Source organism: Rhinopithecus roxellana, chromosome 2 (assembly GCF_007565055.1).
Source record: "Rhinopithecus roxellana isolate Shanxi Qingling chromosome 2, ASM756505v1, whole genome shotgun sequence".
Classification (NCBI taxonomy): Eukaryota; Metazoa; Chordata; class Mammalia; order Primates; family Cercopithecidae; genus Rhinopithecus; species Rhinopithecus roxellana.
The window spans coordinates 185,198,689-185,225,188 of NC_044550.1; the positions used below are offsets into that span (position 1 = coordinate 185,198,689).

General features: G+C 34.1%; 1 protein-coding gene across 2 annotated transcripts; it reads right to left on the reverse strand.

Moving 5' to 3' along the window:
- Positions 1-3: 3 nt before the first annotated feature.
- LOC104668685 (histatin-1-like) lies at positions 4-24,757 on the reverse strand. 2 transcript variants are annotated; one of them, XM_010371438.2, is made up of 6 exons: positions 24,711-24,757; positions 5,987-6,050; positions 4,479-4,499; positions 4,372-4,401; positions 3,273-3,377; positions 4-259 (listed from the first exon to the last, which is right to left on the reverse strand). In XM_010371438.2, the coding sequence occupies exons 2-5, from the start codon at positions 6,035-6,037 to the stop codon at positions 3,306-3,308; spliced, it is 174 nt and encodes a 57-aa protein (XP_010369740.2). In that variant the 5' UTR covers positions 6,038-6,050; positions 24,711-24,757; the 3' UTR covers positions 4-259; positions 3,273-3,305. The 2 variants fall into 2 exon arrangements, with proteins under 2 accessions (XP_010369740.2, XP_030780929.1); XM_030925069.1 differs by lacking the exons at positions 4-259; positions 4,479-4,499; positions 24,711-24,757 and having other exon boundaries at positions 3,306-3,377; positions 5,987-6,037.
- Positions 24,758-26,500: the final 1,743 nt, after the last annotated feature.

Sequence of the window (26,500 nt, forward strand, 5' to 3'; positions counted from 1 at the left end):
AACGTGCTTGAAATTTGTTGCTTTTGGAGAGGAATGAATTTCACAGAAACAGCAGTGAAAACGGCTTAACAGTTTAAATTGCAAGTATCTAATCAAATGATAATTAGAAAGGTAAGTATCATGAACCACAGAATTCAGTAAATCATGGTCTTTCTTTTATTCTGCATTGTCTTATGATAATTCTTCAAAAAGCAGCGGTAGTGTGATGCAGTATGAGGAATGAGAATAAACCAGTAAAAAGCGAATTTACCAGTCAAACCTGTGAAGAAAAAGAAAACAACACTTTATCTTCCAAACTGATAGTCCTGTAAATACATTTATACTCTTCCTGGCAGAAAGTATGTATTTATAGATAGTTTTATTTACTATAATGCAGGGACCAAAATAATATTTGAGATAGAGTAGACAATTAAATGCTCATAAAGTGGGTATTGGAATAAGTAAAAATGATCATTGAGCATCTGCAACTTAAATTTAAATTTTTCTTAAGGTTTTCCATAATCATCTTATTTTATTCTCCCACTTAAATATAGCCTACACATTTCATCTTTCTCCCCCAAATGATATTTTAACTATATCCTCCCCTGATTAAATATCATCAGCAATTATCTAACGTATGGAGGATCAAGATCAGGCTTTTTCTAATATCACACAGAGCAGGAATTCAATAAGAATAAAATGTCCCAATACATTAAAAAATATTTGAAATCTTTTGAACTATTTCAACTTTGAATTGTAGAATAGTATGCTTTTATCTCCAAAATATTGCTTTATTTTGAAGTGTAATCTTTAGTATCTCATAGATTTTGGAACATTTTATGCTGTGAATATAGATAAAGAAAATTGACTTTGTAAAAAGGAAATCATTACCATTTCCTATTTCCTTGCAAATTCCCATCTCCTTGTTGATGTTAGATTAGTAATTCCTATAGCAATTGCTCATTAGAGTTACTTAGGCATACAATGCAAATTTTTTATGAGTTCCCAGATGGTGGTTGTGCAGCTTCTCCAAAGATTACAGTTTAGGACAGAAAACTTCAAATAACATCCACATACAGAGCTAGTGGCAGAAAAACCCATGGCCACAACCATACACCTTCCAGATCAAGGGTTTCTATGTAATATCTCTCAATAGTCTTTCCAATTCTATAAAAACTTAAGTATTATAATATGTATTTGTCGGTTAGAAAACTGAGGTTTGGAGAAGATTAGGGATAGCTCAAGGTCATGAAACTGGTTGTCAGGGTCAGGATACAAATGTTAGGGGTTCCCCTACCCAGAACTCAGCGTGTTAACACTAGTGAACAGAAGCTTTCCCTCAGAGGCATTTTTATTTTATTTCATTTTATTTTTTATTTTACTTTAAGTTCTAGAATACATGTGCAGAACATGCAGGTTTGTTACATATGTATATATGTGCCATGGTGGTTTTCTGCACCTATTGATCAGTCCTTTAAGTTACCTTCCCTTACCCCCTACCCTCCATCCATGGTTCGTGTTGTCCCCTCCCTGTCTCCATGTGTTCTCACTGTTCAGCTTGCACTTATGAGTAAGACCATGTGCTGTTTCATTTCTGTTCATGTGTGAGCTTGCTGAGAATAATGGCTTCCAGTTTCATCCATGTCCCTGCAAAGGACAGGATCTCATTCCTTTGTGTGGCCGCATAGTATTCCATGGTGTATATGTACCACATTTTCTTTATCCAGTCTATCATTAATGGTCATTTGGGTTGGTTCCATGTACTTGCTATTGTAAATAGTGCTGCAATAAACATATGTAGGCATATGTCTTTATAATAGAATGATTTATATATTGGGTATATACCCAGTCATGGGATTGCTGCATCAAATGGTATTTCTGGTTCTAGATCCTTGAGGAATCACCGTACTGTCTTCCACAATGGTAGAACTAATTTACATTCTTGCACACAGTGTAAAAGTGTTCTTGTCTCTCCACAGCCTCATCTGCATCTATTGTGTCTTGACTTTTTAATAATTACTATTCTGACTGGTGTGAGATGGTATCTCATTGTGGTTTTGATTTGCATTTCTCTAGTAATCAGTGATGATAAGCTTTTTTTCATGTTTGTTGACTACATGAGTATCTTCTGAGAACTGTTTGTTCATGTCCTTCGCCCACTGTTAGATGGGGTTGTTTGTTTTTGTCTTGTAAATTTGTGTAAGTTCCTTGTAGATTCTGGATATTAGAGCTTGACAGATGAGTGGATTGCAAAAATTTTCTCCCATTCTCTAGGTTGCCTTTTCACTCTGATGATAGTTTCTTTTGTTGTGCAGAAGCTCTTTAGTTTAATTAGATCCCATTTGTCAATTTTGGCTTTTGTTGCAATTGCTTTTGGCATTTTTTACATGAAGTCTTTGCCAATGTCTATGTCCTGAATGGTATCACCTAAGTTTTCTTCTCAGGTTTTTATGGTTTGGAGTATTACATTTAAGTCTTTAATCCATCTTGAGTTAATTTTTGTATAAGGTGTAAGAAAGGGGTCCTGTTTCTGTTTTCTGCATATATCTACCCAGTTTTCTAAGCATCATTTATTGAATAAGAGATCCTTTCCTGATTACTTGTTTTTGTCAGGTTTGTTGAATATCAGATGGCAAGCAGAGACCCAAATCATGAATTGACTCCCATTCGCAATTGCTACCAAGAGAATAAAATACCTAGAAATACAGGTAATAAAGGATGTGAAGGACTTCTTCAAGGAGAACTACAAACTGCTGCTCAAGGAAATAAGAAAGGACACAAACAAATGGAAAAACATTCCATTCTTATAGATAAGAAGAATCATTATCATGAAAACAGCCATACTGACCAAAGTAATTTATAGATTCAATGCTATTCCCATCAAACGACTATTGACATTTTTCACAGAATTAGAAATAACTACTTTAAATTTCATACGGATCCAAAGAAGAGTTCATATACCCAAGACAATGGTAAGCAAAAGAACAAAGCTCAAGTCATCACACTACCTGACTTCAAACTATACTACAAGGCTACAGTTACCAAAACAGCATGGTACCGTTACCAAAGCAGATATATAGACCAATGGAACAGAACAGAGACCTCAGAAATAACACCACACATCTACAAGCTTCAGAAGCATTTATATAACTCAATACACTTGAAGGAGCTAACCCATGCTACGTTTCTCAAACTGGAATGGTTGTTGGCTTAATGGCTTTTTTTTTGTTTTTTCTTGTTGTAAGTGTCAGTGTTGATACTTCTAGAAAGAAAAGTAACTAGAGTCAGCTTACCTTTATAATCATGCCCCAAGATTACTGAGGATATCAACTGTAATACAGATAATTTGATCTGTAGCCTCCGTATGATGGAAATTCTCGATGTGAATGATGCTTTTCCTGTATACACACAAAAGGAGATAGAGACAATGACAGTACAGGTGTTTCTCAAAAACTGTCATTAAAAGCTTAGATTATTAAAGTTGTTAAGGCCTTTTATTTTATCTACATAAATGTTTTCAAACTTTTACATTTTTCTTTTTTATCAGAAAAATGTTTAAAAGTAGGTAAAAACGATGAAGTATTTACTGTTTGTTGATATTTTTGTGACAATAGTACAGGTGGAAACACTGATTGTAGGTAACCTCTCTAACCAGGGTTTAAATCTTCTTTAAAATATTACCTCCACGCTACTATTTTGCTAACTATTGAGTATTATGGAAAGGATTAAGTTACTATTTCCAACTTAGGTGGTGCTTCTTACTTTCTTTTACAATGCCTACATTCTTTCATACCCACTGCTGTTAACACAAACAGTCCTCATCCCTTTTTATGCATCTTTTTACTTGGTGCATTTTTAATGCACGTACTTGCTATGTCAGTAAGGAGAACTTTTGAACCCAGATTCATATTGATATTACAGGTCAAAATAATATGAGACTTTATATACATACAGTGAGAAAAATGTTAGAGAAATATAATTTTCTGTCTAATTTAACACAGTTTAATTTAAAGACTGTATCATCCTCAAAAATTAAGAAGGTAGAAACTTACCACATTACATGAGTAGCCTCTATGCTTCGTTAAGCATATGTTATACTTAATAGAATTAGGATTTCAACTATTCTTTAGGTCAGTGTAATTATTTACAGGACAAAGATAAGTTCTCAGAGAATAATTGACTTATTTCAGGTGGAACTGAGTTTCCATTGAAATACTGTTAGGACACAAGATATTTGTGACTTTTTGCCTTTGCATCATAAATAAATGAAATCAATGTGCACTTTAGCAATTAATGATTTATATATATTTGAGAGACAACTATTGATTCTTCTAGGAGAATAAATAGAGAAGAAAACTTATTCAGAGTGCACATTATCAGAAGAACACTTACATGGAATTTTCTTCTATGCGCATGATGTTTCTGTGAAATGAAAAGAAAAGATTAAAAATTGAATATATGATCAATTATCAAGTTTTCCAGTAAATGAAAAGTCTTACCTCTTTATGTGAATCAGCTCTCTTGGAAAAAAAGAAAATGAGAAAATAATTAATATTTTAATTTTATAATTCAAGAGTAAGTATAAATATTGACTTAGCCACAATTATGATTAAACCGAATGGAGACATGCTTTGGTTGATGACACACTAAATTAGTTATTTTAGCTTTATGACATCTTTAAAATGAGTGAAGGGTAAACTCTATAATTATTGTGCTATATTCAAATATTAACTCATTTTGGTTTATATATCCTTTTTATGTAAGGCAGGAAAAGTCTATCACTGATGAAGTAAGAGAGTGGAAACTGACAAATGAAACACTGGATTTTTTTTATATGAATATGTTCTATGTAGCTCAAAAGCTACCAACATATGAATATTTTATTTGCTGATAGAGACAGGCATTATACTTTTCTCTGTTCTTCTTATATGTTTATTTTTCCACTTCTATCCTTTTATAATAAAATAATGTGATAAACTGTGATATCATAACCAATTCAGTTTTCAAAACATTCATTAGAATTTAGTGGATAGTTTGGAGTATTATTAATCTTTTTTTTTTTTTTTTTTTTTTTTTTTTTTTTTTTTGAGACGGAGTCTCGCTCTGCCGCCCAAGCTGGAGTGCTGTGGCCGGATCTCAGCTCACTGCAAGCTCCGCCTCCCGGGTTCACGCTATTCTCCTGCCTCAGCCTCCCGAGTAGCTGGGACTACAGGCGCCCGCCACCTCGCCCGGCTAATTTTTTTGTATTTTTTAGTTGAGACGGGTTTTCACCGTGTTAGCCAGGATGGTCTCGATCTCCATGACCTCGTGATCCGCCTGTCTCGGCCTCCCAAAGTGCTGGGATTACAGGCTTGAGCCACCGCGCCCGGCCTATTATTAATCTTTTATGATAAATTTTCTATTAACTTCATAGAAGGAGGAGGAGGAGGAAGAGAATGTGGATGTAGAGAAGCAGAAAGAGTTAGACAGGTCAAGTGCTTTTCCTACTAATACACAGTAGTACATGACAATACGAGCTGGGAAACCATGACACTTACAGAGATTTGTTTTATGGTTGAAAATAAGCAGCTTTATTTTAAGAAGAATTAAACAATTGTATGCTAACTTTAACAGTTAGGTTGTGCAAGAAATGACTTGAAATTTCATATTATGACACCCTGTAATACTTGGGTTCCACTTAAGTGCACCTTGTTCTTGCCTCAGATTTCTAACTTCAGATGGTCTAGAGCTTTTCATACTTAGAGATACTTTCACAGTTCTCAGTCCCACATATTTAAAAAGCTTGCTAAATTTTCTTGCTAAATTTGCAGGTATGTAATGAATATCTATTCCAAGTCCTTAAAGAACTTACATAAGTTAATTCAAAGAAGCTCTTTATATGGAAATATTAAAGCTTATAGAGCTGTTTTGAGGTCAACATGAGTACATGCAGAACACAAGGAATAAGAGACACTTGGGATAAGTACTGAGAATGAATGTATTCTTTAAAATTTCCAGATGTACTTACAGTCATGGAAATCATGAGAGCCAAGATTAAAGCAAAGACAAGAAACTTCATAGTTGGCTGAGTCCTATAAAATCATACAAGAAAAATCAGTAATCATATTCTTTTTTGCATTCATTCATCAGACTTCTGTTGATGACACTGTGCTTCAAAGCAGTGGGAGACATGCTCTGTTTTCCAGGCTGGAATGCAGGGGCATGAGCACAGATCACTGAAGCCTGGACCATCGGGGCTCAAACCATCCTCCCAATTAGCCTCTCTAGTCCCACTTGTAGCTGGAACTACAAGGGTGTGCCAACATGCCCAGTGAATTTTTTCTTGTTTTGGTAGAGAATGTTATTAGTCTCACTCTATTGTCCAGGCTATTCTGAAACTCCTGGGCTCTAGGAATCTTCCTGCCTTGTCCTTTCAAAATGCTTGGATTACAGGTGTGAGCCCCAGGCATGGTCTCCTGAATTGATAAGTAAATGTGAGTGCTCTGATTTGGAAATATTAATATGCTAATGAAACACACAAACGGACATCTTAAACAAACCAAGAGGATGGGAGTAAGAAGGTAACAAAGAAAGGCAAACTTGAGTTGGATAATATGGAATGAATAAAGTGAGGTGTTGGGAGCCTATAAAGAAATAAAATGGAGAGGAAAGCGTGTTAAAAATGCAAACAGTTTAGCATGTAGGGAGGACAAAACTGGAGGAAAGATGACCACTTAGGTTCTTGTGTCATTACAGGGGACTTATATAATGACATTAAGAATGGTAATTAAGGTACAGTGTAAAGAGATATTTGGAAAGTAGAATAACAAGCAGCAGGGAATTGCTCTATAATAAAGTCAGTGAATATGAGCCAGATTTCTATTAGAGAACACAGATGGTGTAACCCTGAAATTAGAACATTAATGATATTGGTTAGAGAAAAATAAAATGAAGAGAATTCACAGGGAATATGTTTGTAGTGACTTTGAGAAGTTGAACTGGTGAAGATTATTTAACATTTCAAATAATATTATTCAACAAAGTTAGCCTCATCTGGGACTCTGATATGTTTTATAATTACGTATATGGAAGTGAATCCAGTTACTTTGCAGATGTAAAAAAGTATAACAGATTACTTATTTCTAAATTATAAATAGGTAAACAAAAGCATTTCCATTGGAAAATACAATTACCACAAGACTTAGAATTATATGGCATTTTTAGCTGTTAATTGCAGCTATAAAGTAATTCATTAATAGGTAATTTAAATATTTTTTTCTAATCTCTCTTACCTGTCACTTGTGATAGAACATTACAATAACATTTTTCATCTAATTATAATAAAATGTCCTACTCTTAAAGAGCCCTACATCTCTATCACGGAAAGCAGAACCCATGATTTATGGCATTTACCATATTATTTCTTCATTCGTTTTGCTTCACTCGTTTAAATGGAAACTTCTACTATAGGACTAACTCTAAAAATTATGTATTTCTTGAAGTTTTTCTATTACCTAATATATAAATCCTACTTCAACTCTTTTTATGAAACAAAAGGCATGAGAATTTTACTGTCGTTTATTACTGTCAATTCTGTTGCAAGTACAAAATAAAAATAAATGTTCTAAGAAATTGGTCTTCTTTTACTAACACATAAATTAACAGATGAATGAACATAGAAAATCAATATATAATTAATGGTTTTGAAAAATATATTTCCCAAGTAACACAATAATACAATTACAAAAATCTGGAACAGTAAACTCTTTCTTTTCTGCCATAACACAAATGAATGAAAATGAGTTAAATAAATTAGTAAGATTGAGATGACTAACTCTTATACAGTATATGCTTTGCGTTATAACAGAACTGTTTTAAATGATGGAAAGGTCAATAAAAAAGTAATAAAATAGTTTCCTATTAAGAAGACAGTAAATTTTTAAAGTAAACTTTTATAACAATACGTTTGCCAAGAGAGAATTTATCAGTATGTTCTTGTAAAGTTTGAAATTCTACTTTAAGTTAAATGTAGAATTAATAATTGAGAAAGTAGATACCAGGTATCTAGGCAAGGAAATAAAAAGAGTCCGTTGAGGTCCCACCATCAGAGAGGATGTCATACATTGCCATATTCCACATTAGTTACTTTGCATGATGATTGTTGGTGTTAATTCATAGGAATTGAGATCTGGAAGTCATCTTCAGATCCCAATAAATGGTCATTATTTCTTTATAGGAAGTTATCAGTAGATAATATACATTTTTCATAAGTGAGTTACAATTGATTTTAGCAAACAAAAGGTTATGCTAAGACATTCTATTGGATTGTACTTGAACATATTACCTTTTACTCAAGAGGAGAGTCAAGAAGTCAGTGAAGCCTCAATAGTTGTCCTTTCCTAGATGGCTGATGTATTTAAACACGTTGAAATCTCCCTTTTGTTTTTCTAAATAGCATGAATTATGAGATTATATGATCGAGATGGAAAGCAATGCCCAAAATCTGTCTCTACAAATTCTAAAAATAAACTTAACCAAGGGATTTTACAATAGACCATTGTGAAGACAAAGCAACCAGAAAGCAAATGGACCCATCACATGCTAATCCCAGTGTTAATCTAGCCATGAATGAGTCAGACAATGGAAAAGCATGCTGAGGAAACCAGGCAAGGAAATGATTGCAGTAATAAAGATGTTTCTGTAGAATACCATCTACTGCTTTTCAACAAATATATGTCCAAGATGGAACAACGCTATGTCAAAAATAATACTTACCATGTTGTCAAAATTTTACACATTATCTAGTAAATAGTGATAATTAACATAACAAAATTGGAGTCATTCTATACTTCAGAAGTTTTTCTACAAATCATTATTTATCTTGTATTTCTACCTTTATATTGACTTTGAATATTTTAAGTAATAAAGTGACTGTAAACATTTGCCAAAATTCAATCATCTTTTGGATGCCATATGATAAAAAGATTCTCATATTTAATGTCAATAGATTCTAGGTACTTGATCATATATCTCTCACATAAAACTGATTTCTTATGTTTAGAAATTTGAATTTACTTCCCTAGAGTTTTCAGGAGTTCATGTCTTTATAGAGGCCATTTGTTGAAATAACTACATTAGATAGAAAGAGAAAAACAGAATTTTAATTTAATTAATAGGCAACATATACAAACATTCACCTACTCGCTACTGGTTGGATAATTTGATGTGCTAAGAACTGAGTATTAAAAACTTATTTCTAAAGTTCAGTTAAGTTATATCGTCCAGTCCATTGTTCCTCAGAGTGTGCCACATGTGACCATCCTTGTGTACTTTAAAGAAAGAAAAACTACATAACAGATTTATAAATCCATTGTCTTTAGCTTGATCCCACTAACAGAAATTATGTTTTTAATTTATGTCTGATTCAGAGAGGGAAACAACACCCACCGGATCCTGGTGGTGGGGGAGGGAGGGACAGCATCAGGCCAAATCGCTAATGCATGTGGGGCTTAAAACCTAGATGATGGGTTAATAGGTGCAGCAAACCACCATGGCACATGTTTACCAATGCAACAAATCTGCATGTTCTGCATGTGTATCCCAGAACTTAAAGTAAAATAATAAAATAAAATAAAATAAAATGAATTTATGCGTGAGTTTTGAAAGGAAATATTTATTAGATAAATCTATGCTAATTTGAACAGTCCTATTGGAAATTATGGTGTTCGATAGGTAATATGCAAAAATGTAAATTATTTATTTAGGCAAATATGTCATTCAAGTAAATTAGATTTAAATTATTATTCTTTTGGCATGGAATTTCTAAGCATCATAGATACAAGGTCTCTCCTAGGCACAAAACAAATCCATTCTCTGTACATTCTCAATGAAAAAGAGTTACATAGGATTCAGTGAGTATTTTTTTTTTTAATAGGTTCATGGCCTGCATTCATCACCCAGGCTGGAGTGCAGTGGTGCAATCATAGTAACTGCAGTCTGAAACTACAGGGCTCAAGCAAACCTCCCCTCATACTCCTAAGTAGCTAGAGATACAGGTATGCATGACTACACCTGCCTATTTTTTTAATTTTATTTTTATAGAGATGAGGTTTCACAATTTTGTCAACACAGTTCTTGAACTTTTGATCTCAAGTGATCCTAATGCCTAGGCCTCTCAGAGTGCTGGGATTACAGGCATGAGCCACTGCACCATCTCATGGTTCAGTAACTACTGAACTATGTCTGATTTAAAACATATACCCTGGTTTAATTAATTGCAAATTGTCACGTGGTTTCCTCCTTTCTTCTTTTCTCTTCTGCCTCCTCTCATTTCTTCCCTGTGGTTTTCTTCCCTAGTTTGTTTTTCTAACAATATTAGGTACAGTTCCAGTGGATCTAAGATATTCATGTTCTTGTGCACAAAAAGCAAACTAATAGTCCAAAAGCCCTACCAAACAGCAAACTAACAGGTAAGATATAATGGCAGATGTCAGTATACTCATTTAAAAACTACAGCTAAACCTAAGGCATATACATTTTATGTTGGCACACCAAAATGTAGGCATTATTTCACCCATGATTTTCTGCTTCTCCAAGTTAGGAAGTGTGGGGATTATGTATGACAGGTGGAACAAGCATGGTGGTACAAATACAGTAGTGACCTTCTCATGCTAGTTATAGTCTCACCCTCCAGGAACAGTAGGCCATTTTAGACGACTGATGGACCAGAACATGGCTTCATATTTTATAATTAAGTAAAACAGATATCTTGTCTTCTATAAACAAACCTCATGTTCTTTGAAAAGGCCATGCCTTTCAATTGCAAGTGAAGTATCAACAATGAGCTACTGACTTGTCACAGTTGTGTCAATACATTGGTTGCTTATGGACGCAACCCATGAACAGGTATTTACAGTGATATTTATGCTGGGTTTTTATTCTCCTTCTACACCTTCTTCTGCTTCTCCTCCTCCTCCTCTTTCTCCTCTTCTTCTCTGTGCTCCTCTTTCTCCATTTTCTGCTTCTCCTCCTCCTCCTCCTCTTCCTTATTCTCCAAATCTCCTGTGATGAAAATATGGAACAGTTTGCTACCCAAATCTATGGTGCTTATTTAACAACAGCAACAACAAAAAAACACTTATGTTGTATTCCTGTTTGAATTACTAAAATGAAAAATACTGCTGTTGACCTGTATGGAACAACATGTGACTGTCTAGTAAATAAGACAGAACCTCCTTTATTCTGGAGATACCATGTGACTAGCTTTTCTCCTATTCTTAAGGAGTTTTTCATGTAATTTGAGAGTCAGACAAGAATAAAGACTCAGAGAAATTCAAGAGAGGACTAATTACATGAGACTAAAAGTGGGAGATGAAGAGTCAGTCACACTGGAGCTGCAGACTGGGGACTTAGAAGCCTATTGATTATAATCAAGACTGTGAAATTAGAAGAGATTATCAGAAAGGGTGCATAGAATCAGAAAAAAATAGACTGAAGAGAGATATCCTGGTTAGCACTGATGTAACATGTGGAAGAAAATAGAAAGCTCGTGAAAATATTCATGATAGAAAAGACAGAGAAGAGATGTATTTCTAAGCAGTTTGTATAGTCCAGAAGCCAAGAAGTTGAAACATTATGAAAGAAATACTCATTTCCATAAACAAATGTTGCTGTGAACTTGGCAGTTGCTTAATCTAACTGAATTTTTCTTACATTTAAGGTATTATAATAAGAGTTAAAATTTAACTAAATGAGAATATACAAAAATACATTGTAAATAAAAATGCCCCAAATGCAAACATTAGGTTATATCATTATACTTCTAACCATAAAAACCTTCATTGGGAAGAATATATTAATTTTAAAAATTCTTTAAGAATAGAGAGGAAATGTAAAACAGATAATGGTAAGAAAATATTTTTGAAAAACCTGATAATCAATGATCAATCTGGGAAATTGTGACAAATTTACATTATATGGCCTACGTAAACCCAAGAGCAATTACTGAAAGAATCACGATTATACTACCAACAAGGAGATATAAAAATGTCATCAATTTCTTTTTTAGAATATCAGTTTTATCTAACAATACACAACATTAAATGTTCTGAAATCTGTGTAATATTAAATATTTATCTACAAAATAAAGCAAATTTGGGGAGATTAAAGATAACTTCTATATTCATCAAAGTTGAAATATTTCATGGAATTTTAAATATTTCTCAGGGCATTGTGAGATTTTATTCTAATTGAATATACTGTTGACATTAATGATATGGGAAACAGCCTGAACTTGATCCTCTAGGCATTCGATAGGCTTGTACATCTTCTCCAAAGATTGTATTTTAGGAGGTATAGTTTTGAACAACATTCTGAAACAGAGTTAGTGGCAGGGAAATCTGCAGTCATAACTGTACACCTTTCTAATCAAGGGATTTTACGTAAAATATTTGTTAATAGTCTTCCCAATTCTAAAATGAGGTTAAGTATTATTATAATACTTATTTTGTTGATAAGAAAACTGATGTTTAGAGAAGATTAAGAAACTACTAGTTTCAAGGTTGATATGATTTGGCTGTGTCCCCACTGGAATCTCACCTTGAATTGTGACAAACCCCATGTGTCAAAGGCGGGCCAGGTGGAGATAATTGAATGGTGGGAGCATTTTCCTCCATATTCTTCTTGCGGTAGTGAATAAGTCTCAGGAGATCTGATGGTTCTATAAACAGGAGTTCTCCTGCACATGCCCTTTTGTCCGCAGCCATGTAAGAAGTTCCTTTGCCCTTCCTTCGTCTCCTGTCATGATTGTGAGGCCTTCCCAGCCATGTGAAACTGTGAGTCCATTAACCCTCTTTCCTTTACAAATTACCCAGTTTTGGGTATGCCTTATCAGCAGCATGAGAACGGACTAATACAGTAAAGAAACTAGTAATTGTCAAGAACACGATGCAAACTCAGTGTTCCTCCCCTCCAGAGTCCAGCCTCTTAACCACCACAGGACAGAAACTTTCTCTCAGAGGTGTTTGTATAAATAAATACATTTCGAGAAGCTAAACCATCCCACATCTCTTACTGGGCCTGTTGTTTGTTTGATATCTTGTGTTTGATATCTTGTGTTTGATTTCTTCTTTTAACTGTGAGCATGGATATTTTTGGAAAGTAAAACGTGTCACTAGACCTAGTCTACTTTTATACTTACGTCCTGTGGTTACTGAGGAACACTGTAAGGCTATGGATAGGGATATAGGTAATACGGTGGATACGCTGGATATGGCCAATAGTCTGGATATGGTTGATATTGGTTAGACCTTTCCTGCACACAGACAAAAGAGCTAGAGAAAGCTGTGGACCAATGGGACAGTGGACAGAGGAACAGAAAACCAAGCACTGCATGTTCTCACTCATAAGTGGGAGTTGAACATTGAGAACACACGGACACAGCGGGGGAAACATCACACATCCGGGCCTGTCATGGGGTGGGGGCTAAGGGGAGGAATAGCATTAGGAGAAATGCCTAATATAGATGATGGGTTGATGGGTGCAGCAAACCACCATGGTACTTATGTAACAAACCTGCATATTCTGCAAATGTATCCCAGAACTTAAATAATAACAAACAAAACAAACAAACACAAAATAAAAAGAGAAAATAGAGTGAGTTGTGTTTTTTTCTTTTTCTTTTTTTTTTCAGGTTGCATAGTAGAGACTTTTGACATGCTTCTGACACTTGAAGATAGTAAGATAGTTCATAAAGATCATGTCTCTGAGTTTTAATTCAAGGAGGAAAGTGAGATTGTACTGGAATCACGAAGGACACCTCAGGTCCTACAGAGAACAAGTGCAAACATACCCCATGATAACAATCTGCTGACCAAAGTGGGTGAAGCCCCAGTATGTGAGAGATGCAGAGGGCCTCCCTCTGTGACTCATCTTTCTACTGAGGGTCTGAGCAACCTAGCCCAAAGGAGAGCATTTTGTTTCTTCCAAGCCTTGAAACTAACTTTGGGAGAGGTTATGAGACACTATGAAGGGAAAATCTGCAGACATTTTCACAGACCCAGGACTGACGGCAGGATGCCACTTTTAATACAGGTGCTTTACATACAGGACTTTAATACAGTCAGCCATTCTTTGGTAACTTGAGAACATGGCTGTGCAGGCTTTTGAGTCTCAGGCCAGAGTTTAAAGTGCCTGCTCTGGAGTGGGTTAAGAACCTTCATAGGCAGAATTATGGAAAGCCCTGGAAAACTAGGCACCAGAATTGTGCTTTTGCCACCTCATAATCATGGTGCAGATTAGTCTGAGCCACCACACCCTTTATGGACATAGATTGGGGTGTAGTGGGTTCATTTCCTCTCCACCCTCAGGGAGATCTCCAGGTATTGAGAACATAGTCTTGCCTGGATCAACAGCCTAAGCCACCCCACCATTCCTGTGCATAGGTCGTGGTGCAGTGGGGCCCTCTCTACTCCACATGTAGGTAGATCTCCAGGAAGAAGTAAATGAAACTTGGAAGCAAAAACCATACAAGAAATCAATGAAATCAAAAGTTAGTTTTTTGAAGTGCAAATGAGATCAGTAAACAGCCAGCTAGATTAATAAAGAAAAAATAAAGGACAAGATTCAACTAAGAACAAATGGAAATGACAAAGGTGACTTTACAACTAAGCCCACAAAATTGCAAAAATCCTCAGAGACAATTATAAACACCTTTAAGAGCACAACTAGTAAATCGAGCAGAAACGAATAAGTTCCTAGAAAGAGAAAATCTTTCAAGATTGAACCAGGGAGAAATTTATACCTGAAACAAATATTTAGTTTCACTGTTGAGTCAGTAATTAAAAATCTACAAAAAAAAAAAAAAAAAAAAAAAAAAAAAAAAAGCCCCAGACCACATGGATTCACAGCTTAATTCTACCAGACATATTAAGAAGAGCTTGCACCAATCATACTGAAGCTTTTACAAAAATTTGAGGAGGAGGGGCTCCTCTCTAACTCATTCTGTGAAGCCAGAATCACCAAACCTGGCAAAGAAACACACACACATGAAAACTACGGGACAATATACTTGGTGAACATAGATGCAAAATCCTAAACAAACAAAACACTAGCAAACCGATAGCAAAGCACTTCAAAAAGTTAATTCACCATGATCAAGCAGGCTTCATTCCAGAGATGCAAGATTGGTTCACCATACATAAATCAATAAATGTGATTTGCCACATAAACAGAATTAAAAGCAAAAATCATATAATCTTAACAGATGCAGAAAGAGCTTTTGATAAAACTCAACGTTCCTTCATGATAAAAACCCTTAACGAACTAGACATCGAAGGATCATATCTCTAAATAAGAAGAACTAGTGGTGTCAAACCCACAGCCATCGCCATACTGAATGGGCAAAAACTGGAAGCAATCACCTTGAGAACTGGAGCAAGACAAAGATGTCCAATCACACCACTCCTATTCAACATAATACTGAAAGAGACAGTAAGAGCAATCTACAAGTTACAGTAATAAAAAAATCCATAAAGGAAAAAAAGTCAAATTCTCTCTCTTCATGGACAATACAATTCAATGCCTACCAAACCCTAAAGTTTTGGAAAGACTCCTGGAACTGATAAACTACTTCTCTACAGCTTCAGGATACAAAATCAATGCACAAAAATCAGTAGCATTTCTGTTCACGAGTAATGTGCAAGATGAGCACCAAATCAAGAACACAATCTCATTTACAATAGCCACAAAAAATAAAAACCTATAAATATATCTAACTAAGGAGGTGAAATGTTTCTACAGGGAGAAGTACGAAACGCTGCTGAAAGAAATCACAGAAGACACAAAGAAATGGAAAACATTCCATGCTCATGGATTAGAAGAATTAATATCATTAAAATGGCGATATTATCCAAAACAATGTACAGATTCAATGCCACTCCTATGAATTTACCAACATTAATTTACACAGAAGTGGAAAAAACTATTCTACAACTCATAAAATTCACAATGGATTTGTACTTGTTATTTCTTCTGCTTGAAAATGTCTTTCTTCATGCTTGCTCCCATACTTAATTGGCAGCTTTTCTAAAAGGTCACCATACCAGAGAGGCTATCCTTGACTATCCTACTTGAGGCTGCCTCTATATCCTAGCCCTGCCTTACACTTCTGTAACACATTTATTACCTGAGTCATGTGTTATTTGTTTACTTGTTGTCTGCATCCCCCAAATGCAGTGTAAAAGCTCTGACAACAGGGCTCTGTCTTTCTATAACTACAGCATCTGAAAGAGTGACCGTTGGTATCACTCAATAAACTTGTGTTTGATGAATATATTGACAAACCGATAGAGAGCATTAGATGGTTTGTGTTCTGAGTGCCTGCCTACTGCTGTGGAGTGACATAGGGGTTATCTGCTGGCATGTAGGGCCTGAGATAAGTTAATGTGAGAATGTTCAATGCTAAGAAATGTGCTGTGGCAAAGGACACCAGGGGCAAATCAAGGTTTCGCATCAGTAGGTCTAGTAATCTAGATGTGATTGAGGAGCATATGTTTGTAAGATAAAATGAATATAACACGCTAAATTAAAAATATCATTTCAAAAGGGCTATGGTATAAAGTACTACAGTCAGTGCTACTCGAACTGGGAAAATAAAGTGAAGAAGTAAATATATATGTAAATATAAAAAAGAGAAATAAAGAGCATACACATAATAATGTGCTTGCAATTTATTGCTTTTGGAGAAGAATGAATTTCTATTACTCAGAAACAGCAGGAAAACAGCTTAACAGTTTAAATTACAAGCATCTAATCAAATGATAATTAGGAAGGTAAGTATCATGAAACACGGAATTCAGTGAATCATGGTCTTTCTTTTATTCTGCATTGTCTTATGATAATTCTTCAAAAAGCAGCGGTAGTGTGATGCAGTATGACGAATGACAATAAACCAGTAAAAAGTGAATTTGCCAGTCAAACCTGTGAAGAAAAAGAAAATAACACTTTATCTCCCAAACTGATACTCCTGTAAATACATTTTACTTTTCCTGGCAGAAAGTATGTATTTATAGATAGTTATTTATTTATAGAAAGTTTATTTATAGAAAATTATTTATTTTTAGGTAGTTTTACTTATTATAATGCAGGGACCAAAATAATATTTGAGACAGAATAGACTCATGAAGTGGATATCAGAATAAATAAAAATTATCACTCAGCATCTGCAATTTAAATTTAAATTTGTCTTGATGTTTTCCATCATCTTATTTTATTCTAGCACTTAAATATAGCCTCCACATTTCATCTATCTCCCACAAATAATATTTTAACTATATTCTCCCCTGATTAAATGTCATCAGCAATTATCTAACATCTGGAGGATCAAGATCAGGCTTTTGTAGTATCACACAGAGCAGGAATTCAATAAGAGTAAAATTTCCCAATACATTTAAAAATATTTGAAAAATATTTGAAATCTTTTGAACTATTTCAATTTTGAATTGTAGAACAGTACTGTTTTATCTCCAAAATATTGCCTTATTTTGAAGTATAATATTAATATCTCATAGATTTTGGAACATTTTATGCTGTAAATATAGATAAATAAAAATGACTTTCTAAAAAGGACATTGTTACCATTTCCTATTTCTTTGAAAATTCCCATCTCCTTGTTGATATTTTATTAGTAATTCCTATAGCCATTGCTCATTAGAATTACTTAGGCATAAAATGTTAATTTCTCATGAGTTCCCTGATGGTGGTTGTGCATCTTCTCCAAAGACTACATTTTAGGACAGAAAACTTCAAATAACAACCAGGTACAGATTTAGTGGCAGAGAAGCCCATGGCCATAACCATATGCCTTCCAGATCAAGGGCTTCTCTATAATGTCTCTCAATAGCCTTACAAATTCTATAAAGAGCTTAAGTATTATTATAACATGTATTTGTTGCTTATAAAACTGAGGTTTGGAGAAGATTAGGAACACTTTAAGGTCATGAAACTCGTTGTCAGGGTCAGGATACCAACGTAGGGGTTCCCCTACCCAGAACTCTGTCTCCTAACAGTAGTGAACAGAAGCTTTCCCTCAGAGATATTTTTATTTAATTTTATTTTTTATTTTACTTTAAGTTCAGGGATCCATGTGCAGAATGTGCAGGACTGTTTCATAGGTATACGTGTGCCATGGTGGTTTGCAGCACTATTGATCAGTTCTCTATGTTACCTTCTGTCACCTCCTACCCTCCATCCCTGGTGTGTGCTGTTCCCCTCCCTGTGTCCATGTGTTTTCATTGTTCAACTCCCACTTATGAGTGAGACCATGTGCTGTTTGGTTTTCTGTTCCTGTGTTAGTTTGCTGAGCTTCATCCATGTCCCTGCAAAGGACAGGATCTCATTCCCTTTTATGACCACATAGTGTTCCATGGTATATACATACCATATTTTCTTTATCCAGTCTATTATTGATGGACATTTGGGTTGTTCCATGTCTTTGCTATTGTAAATAGTGCTGCAATAAACATATGTAGGCATACGTCTTTATAGTAGAATGCTTTATATTCTTTTGGGTATACCCAGTAATGGGATTGCTAGGTCAAACGGTATTTCTGGTTCTAGATCCTTGAGGAATCACCATACAGTTTTCCACAATGGTTGAACTAATTTACATTCTCACCACCTATCTCTTCACAGCCTAGCCATCATCTATCATTTCTTGACTTTTTAATAATCACCATTCTGACTGGTGTGAGATGGTATCTTACTGTGATTTTGATTTGCACTTCTCTAAAGGTCAGTGATGTTGAGCTATTTTCACATTTTGGCCACATAAATGTCTTCTTCTGAAAAGTGTCTGTTCATACCTTTTGCTTCACTTTTAGATGGAATTGTTTTTGTCTTGTAAATTTGTGTAAGTTCCTTATAGACTCTGGATACTAGACCTTTGTCAGATGGGTAGATTACAAAAATTTTCTCCCATTCTCTAGGTTACCTGTTCACTCTGATGATGGTTTCTTTTGTTGTGCAGAAGCTGTTTAGTTTAATTAGATCCCATTTATAAATTTTGGCTTTTGTTGCCATTGCTTTTGGCATTTCCTTCATGAAGTCTTTGTCCATGCCTACGTCCTGAATGGTATCACCTAGGTTTTCTTCTAGGGTCTTTTTGTGGTTTTGCGTTTTTCATTTAATTTTCAATCCATCTTGAGTTAATTTTTGCATAAGGTGTAAGGAAGGGGTCCAGTTTCAGTTTTCTGCATATGGCTAGCCACTTTTCCCAGTTCCTATTTATTGACTAGGAGATCCTTTTCCCATTGCTTGTTTTTGTCAGGATTGTTGAAGATCAGATAGCAAGTAGAGACCCAAATCATGAATGAAATCCCATTCACAATTGCTACAAAGATAATAAAATACCTAGAAATACAGCTAACAGAGGATGTGAAGGACCTCTTCAAGGAGAACCACAAATCACTGCTCAAGGAAATAAGAGAGGACACAAACAAATGGAAAAACATTCCACTCTCATGGATAAGAAGAATCAATTTCATGAAAATGGCCATACTGACCAAAGTAATTTATAGATTCAATGCTATTCTCATCAAACTACCATTGACACTTTTCACAGAATTAGAAATAACTACTTTAAATTTCATATGTATCTACAGAATAGCTCATATACACAAGACAATTGTAAGAAAAAGGAACAAAGCTGAAGACATCACACTACTTGACTTCAAACTACACTACAAGGCTACAGTTACCAAAACAGCATGGTACTGGTACCAAAACAGATATATAGACCAATGGAACAGAACAGAGACCTCAGAAATAACACCACATATCTACAAACTCAGAAGCATTTATATAAATCAGCACACTTCAAGGAGTTAACCCATGCTACATTTCTTAAACTGGAATGGTTGTTGGCTTAATGGCTTTTTTCCTGATTTTTCTTGTTTTAATTGTCATTGTTGATACTTCTAGAAAGAAAAGTAACTAGAGTCAGCTTACCTCCATAATCATGACCCAAGATTACTGAGGGTATCAGTTGCCATACAGATAATTTGATCTATAGCCTCGATGTGAATGATGCTTTTCCTGCATACACACAAAAGGAGAGAGCAAATTGCAGAGAATAGAGACAATGACAGTACAAATGTTTCACAAAAACTGTCATTGAAAACTTAGATTGTTTAAGTTTTTATGATCTTGTGTGTTATCTACATAGATGTTTTCAAATTTTTACATTTTTCTTTTTTATCAGAAAAGTGTTTAAAAGCAAGTAAAAATGATAAAGTATTTACTGTGTGTTGACGTTTTTGTGGCAATAATAAATGCTGGAACACTGATTATAGGCAACCTCTCCAAATAGGTTTTAAATCTTCTTTACAACATTACCTACAAGTTACTATTTTCCCAACATTGAGTATAATGGGTAGGAGAAAGTTACCGTTTCCAACGTAGGTGGTGTTTCTTTATCTCATTCTTTTAATGACCTTACTTTCTCTTACAACTCCTACATTCCTTCATACCCACTGCTGTTAACACAAACAGTCCTCATCCCTTTTTATGCATCTTTTTACTTGGTGCTTTTAAAATATGTATACTTGCTATATTAGTAAGGAGAACTTGTGAACCCCTATTCATACTGATATTAGAGGTAAAAATAATATGAGATTTTTATACATACATTTAGAAAAACATTAAAGAAATACAATTTTCTGTCTAATTTAGCACAGTAAGTTTAATTTAAAAACTTTATCATCCTCAAATATGTAGAAGATAGAAACTTACCACATTACATGGGTAGCCTCTATGCTTCATTAGGCATATGTTATACTTCATAGAATTAGGAATTATTCATAGAATTAGGAGCTATTCTTTAGGTCAATGTAATTATTTATAAGAGAAAGATACTTAAGCTCTCAGAGAATAATTGAAAATTGACTTATTCAGAGTGGAATTGAGTTTCCGTTGAGAGGCTGTTAGAACATAAGATATTTGTGACTTTAACCTCTGTAATATAAATAAATGAGATCAATGTACACTTTAGCAATTAACGATATACATATATTTGAGAGATAACTATCAATTATTCTAGGAGAATAGACGGTCAGAGAAGAAAACTTATTCAGAGTGCACATTATCAGAAGAACACTTACATGGGATTTTCTTCCATACTCATGGTGCCCATGACGCCCATGATGTCTCTATGAAATAAAAAGAAAAGAAAAGATTAAATATTCAATATATAATTAATTATCAAGTTTTCCAGTAAATGAAAATGTCTTACCTCTTCATGTGAATCAGCTCTCTTGAAAAAGAAGAAAATGAGAAAGTAGTTAATATCTTAATTTTATAATTCAAGAGTATGTATAAAAATTGACTTAGCCACATTTATGATTAAACAGAATGAAGGCATTCTTTGGTTGATGACACACTAAATTAGTTATTTTAGCTTTAAGACATCTTTAAAATGAGTGAAGGGTAAAATTCTCTATAATTAATGTGCTATATTCAAGTAGCAACTCACTTTGGTTTATATATCTTTTTTATGAAAGGCAAGAAAAGTCTATCATTTGTGAATAAGAGAGTAGAAACTGAAAAATGAAACATTGGATTTTTTATATATGAATATGTCCTATGTAGCTCAAAAGTTTATTTGCTGATAGAGACAGGCATTATGCTTTTCTCTGTTCTTCTAATGTGTTTATTTTTCTACTTCTATCCTTTTATAATAAAATCATGTGATAAACTGTGATCTCATAACCAATCTGTTTCTTGAAACATTCATTAGAATTTAGTGGATAGGTTGAAGCATTAGTATTCTTTTGTGACCAATTTTCTATTAACTTCATAGAAAGAAGAGGAGGAGTGGGAAGAGGACGAGGAAGTAGAGAAGGAGAAACAGCTCCAGAGAGGTCATGTGCTTTTCCTAATACACAGTAGTAAATGACAGCACAAGCTGGGAACTCATGATACTTAATAAATATAGGGATTTGTTTTATGGCTTAAAATAGGCAGCTTTATTTTAGAAAGAGTAAAATAAATTATATGCTAACTTTAACAGTTGGGTTGTGCAAGAAATGAATTGAAAATTCCTATTTTGACACCATCTAATACTTGGGCTCCTTTTAAGTGCATCTTGTTCTTTCCTCAGATTTCTAACTTGAGATGGTCTGGAGCTTTTCATATTTAAAGATAACTTTCACAGTTCTCAGTCCCACATATTTATGAAGCTTGTTTAATTTACTTTTATTTTTACATTAAAGTTATTGTACTTGAGTGTTTGCAGGTATATAATAAATAAGTCCTTAAAGAAATTATATAGGTTAATTCAAAGAAAATATATAGAAATACTAAAGCTATATTGAAGTGAACATGAATATATGGCAGAACATAAGGAATAAGAAAGACCCTTGGGATAAGTACTGAGAATGTATCCTTTAAAATTTCCAGATGTACTTACAGTCATGGAAACCATGAGAGCCAAGATTAAAGCAAAGATAAGAAACTTCATAGTTGGCTGAGTCCTATAAAATCAAACAAGAAAAATCAGTAATCACATTCTTTCTTGCATTCATTCATCAAACTTCTATTGATGACACTGTGCTTCAAAGCAGTGGTAGACATGCTCTGTTTTCCAGGCTGGAATGCAGGGGCATGAGCACAGATCACTGCAGCCTGGACCACCTGGGCTCAAGTCATCCTCCCACTTTAGCCTCTCTAGTCCCACTTGTAGCTGGAACTACAAGGGTGTGCCAACATGCCCAGTGAATTTTTTCTTGTTTTGGTAGAGAATGTTATTAGTCTCACTCTATTGTCCAGGCTATTCTGAAACTCCTGGGCTCTAGGAATCTTCCTGCCTTGTCCTTTCAAAATGCTTGGATTACAGGTGTGAGCCCCAGGCATGGTCTCCTGAATTGATAAGTAAATGTGAGTGCTCTGATTTGGAAATATTAATATGCTAATGAAACACACAAACGGACATCTTAAACAAACCAAGAGGATGGGAGTAAGAAGGTAAGAAAGAAAGGCAAGCTTGAGTTGGATAATATGGAATGAATAAAGTGAGGTGTTGGGAGCCTATAAAGAAATAAAATGGGGAAGAAAGCGTGTTAAAAAAAGAAAACAGTTCAGCATGTAGGGAGGACGAAACTGAAGAAAAGATGACCACTTTGGTTGTTGTGACATTACAGGAGACTTAGATAATGACATTAAGAATGCTTATTAAAGTACAGTGTAAAGACATATTTAGAAAGTAGAATGACAAGCAATGGGGACTTGCTTTCTAATAAAGTTAGTGAATATGATCCAGATTTCTATTAAAGAATAGCATGGATGGTGTAACCTTCAAATTAGAACATTAAAGATGTTGATTAGAGACAAATAAAATGAAGAGAAGTCATAGGGAAAATGTTTGTAGCTACTTTGAGAAGTTGAATTGGTGAAGATTATTTAATATTTCAAATAATATTATTCCACAAAGTTAGCCTCCTCTGGGACTCTGATATGTTTTTATAATTATGCATATGCAAGTGAATCCAGTTCTTTGGCTGATATAAAAAAGTAAAGCAGATTGCTTATTTCTAAATTACAAACATGTAAATAGAAGCATTTCCGCTGGAAAATACAATTACCACAAGACTTAACAATTGCATGGCATTTTTATTTGTTAACTGCAAGCTATAAAGTAATTCATTAATAGATAATATTTTAAATTTTTTTCTAATCTCTCTTACCTGTCACTTGTGATAGAACATCACAGTGACATTTTTCATCTAATTATGATAAAAATGTCCTACTCTTAAACAGCCCAACATCTCTATCACAGAAAGAAGAACTCATTTGCATTATTATTTCTTCATTCATTTTGCTTTACTCATTTAAATGGAAACTTCTTGTATAGGACTAAGTATAAAAATTATATATTTCTTGAAATTTTTCTATTACCTAATAGATAAATCTAATTTTGACTCTTTTTATGATATAGAAAGACAATTTCACTGTTGTTTGTGACTGTGAATTGTGTTGCAAATAGAATATCAAAGAAAGGTTGTAAGAAAGTGCTCTTCTTTTACTAACAGATAAAATGATAAATAAACATAGATAATCAAGATATAATTAATAGTTTTGAAAAACGTATTTCCCAAGTAAAACAATAATAAAAAATTGGAATAATAAACTTTCTTTTCTGCCATAACACAAATGAATGAAAATGAGTTAAATAAATTAGTAAGATTGAGATGACTAACTCTTATACAGTATATGTTTTGCATTATAACAGAACTGTTTTTAATGATGGAAAGGCCAATGAAAAAGTGATAAAATAGTTTACTACTAAGAGGAAAGTAAATTTAAAAAAATAAATTTTTATAAAAATGAATTTGCAAGAGAGAATTTATCAGTATCTTCTTGTAAAATTTGAAATTCTACTTTAAGTTTAATATAAAAGTAATAAGAAAGTAGATATCAGGTATCTAGACAAGGAAATAAAAATAGTTCATTGAGGTCCCACCATCAGAGAGGATGTCACACATTGCCATATTCCACATTAGTTACTTTGCAAGATGATTGTTGGTGTTAATTCATAGGAACTGAGATCTGGAAGTCATCTTCAGATCCCAATAAATGGTCATTATTTCTTTATAATAAGTTATCAATAGATAATATACATTTTCATAAGTGAGTTACAATTGATTTTAGCAAACAAAAGCTTATGCTAAGACATTATATTAGATTGTACTTGAACATATTACCTTTTACTCAAGAGGAGAGTCAAGAAGTCAGTGAAGCCGAAGTCAAGCCTCAACAGATGTCCTTTCCTAGATATCTGATGTATTTAAACACGTTGAAATCTCCCTTTTGTTTTTCAAAATAGCATCAAGTTTGAGATCATATGATCCAGATGGAAAGTAATGCCCAAAATCTGTCTCTACAAATTCTAAAAATAAACTTAACCAGGTGATTTTGCAATAGCTCATCGTGAAGACAAGGCAAACAGAAAGCAAATGGACCCATCACATGCTAATCCCAGTGTTAGTCTAGCCCTGAGTGAGTCAGACAACGGAAAAGCATGCTAGAGGAAACCAGGCATAGCAAAGATTTCAGTGATAAAGATGTTTCTGTAGAATACCATCTACTACTTTTCAACAAATATATGTCCAAGATGGAGCAATGCTATGTCAAAAATAATACTTACCGTGTTATGAAAAATTGTACACATTCTCTAGTAAATACTGATAATTGGCATAATAAAATTGGAGTCATTCTACACTTCCAAAGTTTTTCTACAAATCATTATTTGTCTTGTATTTTTACCTGCTTACATTGACTTAGAATATTTTAAGTAATAAAGTGAATGTAAACATTGGCCAAAATTCAGTCACTTTTGGATGCCATATGATAAAAGGATTCTCATATTTAGTTTCAAAAGTTTCTAGGTGCTTGTCACATGTCTCTCACATAAAACTGATTTCTTATGTTTAGAAATTTGAATTTACCTCCTTGGAGTTTTCAGGGGACCATATATCTTTGTAGACGTCATTTATTGAAATAACTGCACTAGACAGAAAGAGACAAACAGAATTTTAAATAAATTAATCGACAAACATGTATAAAAGATCACCTATTTGCTACTAGTTGTATAATTCGATGTGCTAAGAACCGAGTATTAAAAACTCATTTCTAAGTTCAGATAAGTTGTACAGCTCAGTCCATTGTTCCTCAGGATGTCCCACATACTACCGTCACAATCAGCATCAGCTGGTACCTGCTGAAATGCAAATTCTTAGTCTACTTTTCCAAACTTACTGAGTCAGAATCTTGGGGCGTACACCTGGAACCTGAATTTTAAGAATATATCCAGGAGATTATTTGTGTACTTTAAAGTTTGAAAAACTGTATAACAGATTTGTAAACGCATTGTCTTTAGATTGATCCCACTAATAGAGATTATGTTTTTAATTCGTGTCTGATACCGGAAAGGGAACAACACACATCAGGGCTGGTGGTTGGGGAGGGAGGGAGAGCCTCAGGGCAAATAGCTAATGCATGCGGGGCTTAAAACCCAGATGATGGGTTAATAGGTATAGCAAACCGCCATAGCACACATTTACCTGTGCAAAAAATCTGCACATTCTGCACATGTATCCTAGAACTTATAAAATAAGAAAATAAAATAAAATAAATTTGTGTGTGATTTTTAAAGGAGATATTTATTAGGTAAATCTTCTATGCTTATTTGAACAGTCCCATTGGAAATTATGGTTATTCTCTAGGTAATATACAAAAATGTATATTATTGTGCCTAATATCATCAGGCATATGTAATTTATATATAATATATCATTCACATATCAGTATATTGCCACAACCGTGATAAGGCAGTAGCTCTTTATTGATACTTCCCTTGTAATTGAAAGGCATGGCCTTTTCAAAGAACATGACGTTTGCTTATAGAGGACAAGATACCTGTTTTACTTAATTATAAAATATGAAGCCACGTTCTGGTCCATCAGTCTTCTAAAATGGCCTACTGTTCCTGGAG

What these genes read in the sequence shown, in the direction of transcription:
- LOC104668685 (XM_010371438.2), bottom strand. Translation starts at nt 6,037, where the DNA reads ATGAAGTTTCTTGTCTTTGCTTTAATCTTGGCTCTCATGATTTCCATG. An exon ending in CTCTCATGATTTCCATGACT is followed by an intron (nt 4,500 to 5,986) that starts GTAAGTACATCT and finishes TTTTTTTCCAAG; the next exon opens with AGAGCTGATTCACATAAAGA. An exon ending in GAGCTGATTCACATAAAGAG is followed by an intron (nt 4,402 to 4,478) that starts GTAAGACTTTTC and finishes TTCATTTCACAG; the next exon opens with AAACATCATGCGCATAGAAG.